The sequence below is a fragment of the Arachis ipaensis genome, chromosome B01 (genome assembly GCF_000816755.2).
Source record: "Arachis ipaensis cultivar K30076 chromosome B01, Araip1.1, whole genome shotgun sequence".
Classification (NCBI taxonomy): domain Eukaryota; kingdom Viridiplantae; phylum Streptophyta; class Magnoliopsida; order Fabales; family Fabaceae; genus Arachis; species Arachis ipaensis.
This window is the reverse complement of record NC_029785.2, coordinates 131005462-131014811: the sequence shown is the minus strand read 5'-3', so window position 1 is coordinate 131014811 and position 9350 is coordinate 131005462. Positions and strand designations below refer to the sequence as shown.

At 37.1% G+C, this 9350-nt stretch overlaps 1 protein-coding gene across 1 annotated transcript in view; it reads right to left on the bottom strand.

The window, feature by feature from the left end:
• Nucleotides 850-9350, bottom strand: part of LOC107639039 (3-oxo-Delta(4,5)-steroid 5-beta-reductase) — a 20202-nt gene continuing 11701 nt past the window's right edge. The window contains exon 2 of the mRNA XM_016342456.2: nt 850-2250. Coding sequence (XP_016197942.1) covers nt 1039-2166 — 1128 coding nt within the window. The 5' untranslated portion in view covers nt 2167-2250 and the 3' untranslated portion in view covers nt 850-1038. The remainder of the gene's footprint in view (nt 2251-9350) is intronic.

The following is a 9350-nucleotide window of genomic DNA, read 5'->3' as shown; positions in this document are numbered from 1 at the left end:
ATAATTTTTTAATATTCTTTTAGCCCAATATTAATATAATCACACGTCAACATTATTCACTATATCATTTTAAAAGGAGAATATTTTTAATATTAGACTATTAATGAATTGCGTTGTTCACTTAATTTTTGCTCAAGAGATAGGTAAGTAAAATATATCGTTAACTAAATTGTCCAATTATCATTATTTATTACTAACTCACGCGCGCTATATTAAAATCAACTATTAAAATTAATTATAAATATAAAATATATATTAAAATTTAAAATATATATATATTTAAAATAAATTAAATTAAACATGCCGAATATGGTTTTCTTCCCAGGGGTAGCTAATGTTAGCTAACTTTGGCCTGTTTTAACGATGGAAAATGCTATTTATATATCAAAATCAGTTATTAAAATCAACTATTAATATATTTGTGTATAAATATATGTGTGGTTTAGTTTATTTTTAATGTATATTTATATTTTAATATATATTTTATATTAGTGGATGAATTGTAATATAATACAAACATGTTTATTCAAGTTTAATATAAAAAACAATGACATTAAAATTAGTTATTAAAATTAATTATTAATATAAAATATATATTAAAAATAATATATATATATATATATGTGTGTGTATGTATTAATTTATTGATTTTAGTATACCATTAGTATTCTTATTTATTAATATACTAATTACGATAATGTCTAAAAAATTAACTTCTAGTTACTGAGTTTATCAATTTGCCAAATATGGTTTTCTTCCCAGGAGTAGCTAATGTTAGCTAACTTTGGCCTATCTTGATGATGATATATGAACTCTCAAAAAGGCTGGGCTAGACACCATTCTATAATGAGAGGACAATTTTTAAAAAATATATAAAATAAGAAGTTTCTAACATCAACTGGATATGCTTTCAATAGTTGATTAAAGTTCATCACATAGTTGAATTTAATTGCTGGAATAAAGGGAATCCCCTAGCTTGTTGCGTTTTATTTTCACCATAACAATAGACTAATAAGATATCTATCTATATTACTATAGCTAGGGTAGGATCTTCATGCAGCGCAGTTTGTGAACCCAGAATGTGACCCTTTTGAAGGTGTTGGCGTGGCCAAAGAAACCATATTCCTTACTCTTATTCATGCTAGACACATGTTGAAAGTCAAAATGTAAGACGACTTTCAAGGCTTCATAATATGCAAAGTCTTTTAGCTTAGTCTTGACAAGTCCATACTTTTCCACAATCTCATCCCAAATCTCGTCTTTGTCTCTCATAAACTCCACCAAATCAACCCTATCTTCATCATTCTCATCAAACCCAACAAACTCAACATCAAAAACCTCACTCAGCACTTTCCACATTCTCTTCCACGTAAACAAGTCGCCGTTGGTGCAATTGAACGCTTGGTTCTTGGCGTTGTCCGTAACCGCAGCCCACACGTGCTGTTGTGCTAACACCTCGGAGTCTGTCATGTCGCAAAAATGCTCCCACGTGTACCGTGTTCCTGGGTAACGAAACGGCAACCTAAGGTGGCGGCAAACCGCGGCATAAGCCCCAAGCATAACCAGCGTGTTGATTGCACTCCTTGAAGACGCGCCGATTATGATGGAGGATCGGTGAACGGAGTACGTCAGAGAAGGCGCGTGGGACGCAAGGAGATCCTCCTGAGCGTAGTAGAAGTTTGGGTACGGTAGTCGGGGCATGTCCTCGTGAAACGGGGGATCATGGCTCAAGAGTTGAGTTGACCGGGCCGGGTCAAAAATTGGGCCCATGTAGTGTTTTGTCCCGGTTTGGAGGGTTACGTGGGTGAGGCGGGAAGAAGGGGAAGATTTGAGTGTGGTGAGAACGTTGTGGAGCATGGCTTTGTTGGTGGCAATGTTGGCTTCTTCGTCTTCCTGAAACTGAAGAGCCACCCAGAAGAGGTGTGTGACCTCGTGGGCTATGGGGGAGAGGCTGGCTTGTGTGTTGGCGGCATCGACGGCGTCGAAGCTGATGAAATCATCCACGATGGAAGCAGGAAACCAGGTGGCGGGCGGGGGACGGCGGGCTGCTCCGTAAACCTTCCATGCGCCTCCCTTGCAGTCGGGCTTCTTCAAGGATTGGGCTATGTTAAACCCAACCATACCTGTGACTCCAACGATAAGCGCTACATAATCTTGGTTCTCCATGAATACAAAGGAAGTGAATTATTGATGTTTAATTGTTTACTAGTATTAGTATATCTGAATCTGATATGCTGAAATTACTCTCTCTATATATATACACTCTCTCTTCATAATTTAAAAAAAACTTTAGTATTTAATTTTGTCTTCTGGACAAAATAAAGTTGTTGGTGCCTCAGCAAGGAGAGCTTTGGAGGTTGCTGATTTTCTTGATGGGGATAAGATGGCTACAGTAGTTAGTAAGCAAGACGATTTGGAAATACCAATTGTGACGTTCACTAAGGAAGGAAAAGAGATATTGGCAGAGTCCTACAAAGATGCCATCGTGATCAAAATTCTTGGAAAAAATTTTAGCTATACAGCGATCACGCACAGGCTTAAAGGCGTCTGGAGAACCAAAGGAGGATATGAGGTACTAGATGTCGGTTTTGGCTATTTCTTAGTCAAATTTGATCTCTTGGAGGATAGAGAGAAAGTTCTCCTTGGAGGACCGTGGATGATTACCGGAAGCTATGTTGCGGTTAAACCTTGGAGTTCTTCATTCAGACCTTGTGAAAACACTTTTGGGTCTACCATGGTTTGGATAAGAATAACAGGTTTAAACATTAACTATTATCAAGAGAGAGCATGAAAATGATTGCGTCAGCTGTTGACAAACCGATCCGCATCGACTTAGCCACCAAGTCTACAGAGAGGGGAAAGTATGCAAGAGCATGTGTGCAAATTAACTTGGAACTTCCAGTTATAAAAAAAATTCAAATTGATGGTCATATGTATGACATAGAATATGAGCACTTGAATTTAATTTGTGAAAAATGTAGCTGCTTTGGGCATGTCACAAGAGAATGTGCGAAAGAGAACAACAATGGCATTGGGAAGGAAAGCACGGTGAAGGAGAAAAATTTGTCGTCACTTTTTTCTGTAGATAACAACGAGAAAACGGTAGAAGGTAGTCAAATCCCAGTAAAAAATCAAAATTTAACTTTTGAATTTGGAATTAATGCCAAATCAATTCCAATTATGGAGAAGCATGGTGCAGCAGATCTTATGCATGATAATTTGCAAGACTCACGTATGGAAAGGGATACTCGTGCAAAAAGAGGGTGAATGTGTTACAGTTAGTAGAAAAGGCAAGGAAAAAGTGGGTAAAGGCCACAATGTGGTGCCAAAAAAGTCAATGTAGTAATATGCTCCAATTTGGTGAGTAAGAAATTTTCTTTTGGGTCTAATAGCATGCATACTGGATCCTCATCAAATGGAAAGGTGAAGTCCTTATCAAATGCAAAGGTGGGGCCTAAGGAAAAGAAAGATCTTCCATCCACGCTTGACTCTTTGGGAACAACTCAGGTGGCTTTCATGGATCAGAGTACTCCCTCTTTTAAAGCAGGGCACAAAAGGCAACGTCCTATTTCGCTTCAAAACTCACCGACTGAAGCATTGTCAATGGATTCTCGAGTACAAAAAGAGCTTGATAAAGTTAGTGCAACAACAAACTTGGAGACCCAACCTCAACAGAAGAATGATGGTTCTGCGATGCAAGTCCACAAGGAGACACTTGGAGACAGGGGTCCATCAACGTGAGGTAGAATAATTAAACATTCTAATTATTTAATTTAATTTTTATGGATTGTGACCATTTAAATATTATTAGTTGGAATGTTACGGGGGCATCAAATAAGATGTCTCGGGTGCACTGTAAGGAGTTGGTACGAAAATTTCAACCAACTTTTTTTATTTTGGTGGAAACTCATATTGAGTTTGAAACTATGAAAGAATTTTGGGGGAGATTAGGCTATTATCCTGTAGGGATTGTAGATGCTGTTGGACACAAGGGAGGAATTTGGTTCCTCTCTGCTAATTTAAAATTTTCTTGTAAAATTATTTGGGTTATGAATCAATATGTAACTTTGGAAATTGATGGTGGTGGGCGAAGATGGATCTGCAGTGCGGTTTATGGCAGTCCTCAAGCCACTAATAGAGTAGAATTATGGAGTCATCTGCTTGATATTGTTTGTGCATTCAGGACCCGTGGGTGGTGGTTGGGGATTTTAATGATATTTTGAGTGTTCATCAGGTGAAGGGGGTAATTTCTATTCAAATCGCAGTAGTATCTTTGCAAGTACTCTAGATTCTTGTGGTCTTTTTGATCTAACAACCTCTGGAAGACGGTTTACTTGGTTTCGTAAAATTCAAGGAAACAAAGAAATTGCAAAGAGATTGGATAGAGCTTGTTGTACTACAGAATGGCGCCTTCTTTTTTCAGAAGCTTTTGTTGAAGTTCTCAGCCGTTCCCACTCTGATCATTGTCCCCTGCTTATCCGATGTCAAGGAGTTCTTATCAAGAAAGAAAACCGGCCTTTTAGATTTCAAGCGGCATGGGCAACGCATCCTGATTACAAGGCCATTGTTCAGAAATCTTGGGATAGTACAGACTTTGGCATCCATAGGAAGTTGCTGGGGGTCCAAGAAGTTTCGTTGGAATTCAACTCTACGGTCTTCGCCAATATTTTTATTAAAAAGAGGGAATTGGAGGGTATTTGAATCGTATTCAACGGAAAATGGAAGCTGACGATGATCCAATTCTGAAGCACAAAGAGGAAGAATTGAGAGCTGAGTATAATATAGTTTTGGCCCAGGAAGAATTGCTTTGGTACCAAAAGTCAAGAGATCAATGAGTTCGGTATGGTGATAGAAATACTAACTTTTTTCATATGCAAACCATCCTTAGAAGAAAATCTAACAAGGTTCATGGGTTGCTAGTCAGTGATGGGTCTTGGTCTGATGATCCGGAAGTTTTGCAAAAGGGAGGTTGTTCATTTCTTCAAAAATATTTTTTGTTCTACTGAGCCTATTGAGGTTAATTGCACGGGAGAAATTCCTATGCCATCTCTTAGCCAGGATGCTTGTGATAATTTGTCTAAACCAGTAACAATGTTGGAGGTTAAAGAAGCTCTGGATAATATGAGCTCGTTCAAAGCTCCTGAGTCGGATGGTTTTCAAGTTTTTTTCTTCAAGGAATATTGGGATGTGGTGGGTCATGAGATATGGCGTACTGTTCAGAAAGCATTCTTAGGGGAGATGTTAAGCCATTCTTTGTTGGAAACTTTGATTGTTCTTATCCCTAAGTGCGACCCTCCAACTAGATTGAAGGATTTTCGGCCAATAAGCCTTTGTAATGTAATTTATAAGCTAGTGACTAAAGTGCTGGTTAATAGATTACGACCATTTTTGGATGAGATTGTTAGCCCAACTCAGGGAGGGTTTATTCATGGTAGAGGAGCACTTGATAATATTATTGTCGCCCAAGAAGTTCTTCACTTTCTTAAGCGGACAAAGTCTAGAAAAGGAGTTATGGCTTTTAAGATTGATTTAGAAAAGGCTTATGATAGAGTTGATTGGAATTTTCTTGAGCATACTCTTGAATCTTTTGGCTTTCCTTCTCTAATTATTCGGCTTGTAATGAATTGTGTTCAGGCCTCAAATCTTTCCATCATTTGGAATGGGAATAGATTGGACAGCTTCCAACCTCGCAGAGGGCTCAGGCAAGAAGATCCAATTTCTCCGTATTTATTTGTTTTGTGCATGGAGAGATTGGCGTGCTTCATTTCCAAACAAGTTGACGAGGGTATTTGGGATGGTATGGGTGTTTCTAGAGGGGGACCTAGAGTTTCTCACTTGATGTTTGCAGATGACCTCCTCCTTTTTTGTAAAGCGAAGAAAAGTCAAGTTTAGAATGTTGTGCACATCTTGGAGTTGTTCTGTAAAGCTTCAGGTATGAAGGTTAACATTGAAAAATCTAAAGCTATTTGTTCTAGAAATATCTCTAATAGAAGGAAGGATATGTTGTCTGGTGTTTCTCATATTTCTTTTACTAGTGACCTAGGCAAATACTTGGGGGTGAACCTTAATCATCCTCGAGCTGCTAGATCTATTTTTCGGACTCTTTAGAGAAGATCAAGAATAGACTGGCTAGTTGGAAAGGTCGGCTCCTTAACAGAGCAGGCAGACTTTGCTTAATTAAATCTGTTGCTTCTTCTCTTCCTATTTATCAGATGCAAGTGACTCTTTTTCCTACTTCGGTTTGTCAAAAGATTGATTCCGTGCTTAGACAATTCTTGTGGAAGGGAAAGGCGGGGGAGCGTTGCTTAAATTTAGTCAAGTGGAGCAAAGTTGTCACTCCAAGAAAATATGGAGGCTTGGGAATTAGAGATACTCAATGTGTAAATTTTGCTTTACTCGGAAAGCTTGTTTAGCAATTATTGCATAATAAAGATAAGCTTTGGGTAAGAATTATGTTGGCAAAATATTTATCTGGGAGTTCTTGCTTTTCACCCAATTTTTCTAATAATGTTTCAAGCACTTGGCGAGCGATTTATAAGACAATAGAAAAGCTTCGTGATGGTTTTGATTGGTGTACAGGCAGGATGTCTCAATCCTTTTGGTATCATGCTTGGCGACCATGTGGAACGCTAGCTCCTTTGGTTCTTTTTGTACACATTTCTGATTCTCACTTGAAGTTAGAAGATGTCTGGCACCATCGGCATTGGTGGTGGGATATTCTTTGCACAATGATTTCGGAAGAAGTTAAACTTGCTTTGATGCTCTTTGATCCTATCAAGCAGGCAGGAAATAAAACAGGTTGGTTTTGGACAAACTCAAATACTTTCACCTACTCGACTAAAAGCGGGTATGAATGGCTATTGAAGAAGAAATTTGGCTAGAATGATAATGAAAATTGGCTTTGGCTTTGGCGCTTGAGAATACCGGAGAAGATAAAGTGTCTGCTCTGCCTTTGCCTCAACAACGGAGTTCCCACAGCTAGTTACCAGTTTCAAAGAGGTATTTCTACTTCTGATTTTTGTCAGAGATGTTATCTTGCTCTAGAGGATATTAACCACTACTTTAGGACTTGCCAAAAAGCTCGTCAGATTTGGATTAGCTTAAATTTGGGAATGACCGCTAAGGACTCTAGTTTGGATTTTGTGTCTTGGATTCGTTCTAACCTCAACAAAAATGAGTTTCTCTTTGCAGCGGCCTTTTGGTGGATTTGGAGGGATAGGAAAAATGACATCTTCCACCAAGATGATCCATGGAGTAAGGAGAAAATTGTTCACTTAGTTAAACATGCTGCTCGAGATTTCTCTAATGTTGTTATCAACCAAAAATATATTATTCCTTCTTCTTTGAAATATAACTGGGAACCACCTCCAATGAATGTCTGTAAAGTGAACTGCGATGCAAGCGTTTTTGAAAATGAGCAATTAGCTGACTTTGGATGTATTATTAGAGACAGCATGGGAATTTGGATAAAAGGTTGTTCTGCCAGTATACCTCTTTCTAGTGTTCTCTGTTGTGAGCTTCATGCTATTTGGAGAGGATTTGTTATGGCTTGGGATTGCGAGTGCAAAGAAGTCATATGTGAAACTGATAATCTTGATGCGTTTCTTCTTGTTTCGCGAGGCACAACCAGCATGATTAGGAATGACTCTGATCTGCTTGACAAAATCAAAGAGATGCTCTAGCGCAATTGGACAGCTACTTTAGTGCTCATCCAGCGAACAGCAAACAGAGCGGCTAATTTAATGGCTAAGACTGCTGTTTTAAACAAGCAGGTGTATCTAGAGTGGTTACTGCCTCCTAATAATTTAGACATTATTATTAAAGAGAAATACTACTCTTTTTCTTAGGTCTTTTTTCTTTGTGTTATGTTCAGTCACCAAAAAAAATACACTCTCTCCTTCTCAATTGTACATTGAAAATCTTTAAAGTTATAAGAAAAAGATACAAATACTTTCCATTAAATTATTACAGCAAATAATTTTTCTTTCTAAGATTATAATATTTATTAATATTTTTTAATAGATCAGATTGAGTTTCGTTCTTCATCTTTAATAGTTAGAAGTGTAACACCCTACCACACAGAGCTTTACGCTTAAGTCGTAACTCAATGATGGCGAGGCATTACTACACTTAGACTTGGAGTTACATATAAAATTATAGAAGGATAGTATTAAAACTAGGAGCCCGTGAAGAAAATTAAACATCAAAAATCATTAAACACACATGGACGTGTTAAAGCGATAAGCGTCGTATACAAAAGCAAAAAAAATCCCAAGACTCGATAAGTAGATACATAATAAGATATATACATAATAGTCACTAGTCTCAACCTGCAAAGAAAAGGCTAGCTAGGATTTTTAATCATTAGATAGAATACAAAATATACACCTATCTCTCCATAAAAGCCTCTAAGAGAAAATTAAAGTCATATACCGTATACTTTCAAAAGGGAGAGAATTCTAAAGTCAAAATAAAATCCCCAAAAGCAATCCTCTTTTTTTCACCACTTGAATTTCGCACTCTCTCACCGAGGTGCATTGCTTTCTGTATCTAAAAAAATAGAATAATAACAATGGCTGAGAACCCAAAGGTTCCCAGTAGGGTAACAGTTCTGAATAAAGACTACATAAGGAAATATGAACCCTCTAGGCAATTCTGATCTCCAACTTCACAAGAATCCAAGTCTAGGGTCTTAACTAATCCATGCAGGGTAAAGTTGCAAAGGCAAGAGTATTTTAAACTACCACTAGCCTCATCCATTCCTAACAATCATCATTATTAATTTAAATATCTATTCTTTCAATGGAATTCAAATACACACAAGCAATTATACCAAACAATCAAAAATAAGAACATTTAGAATGAGTAATACAATTAGTAGTTAACAGGATAATCAAATACGCAAACTAACGAGCTATAGCTCAAATGACATAGTCTCTCCATACTCACCTAAGAGGTCGCGGGTTTGAGTCTTCCTATCTTTGGTAAAAAAAAAAAAACAACAAAACTTAGTGGTAAAGAGAGCATGCAAGCAAAAAAAAAGAGTTAGGTTCGAACTATTTCTTTATTAATTTTAAAATTTTTTATTGAACCGTTCGGTTCGGTTGAAAGTTTGATCCAGTCAAATCGACCAATTCAGTCCGATTCTTATAATTATGGTTCGAATTGAAAAACTGGTAAATCTGTACTTAGCTCTTTTTTTAGTCATGCTAAAGACTCTTAAGAAGCCTAGACTTAGAGTACAAAGTTAAGAAAATTACTCTATTTCTTTTATTCACACTCAAATTTTTTAAAATATGCAATAAAATTTCATTCATCAAAATTGAATAAACGTGATTACAAAAAGCAAA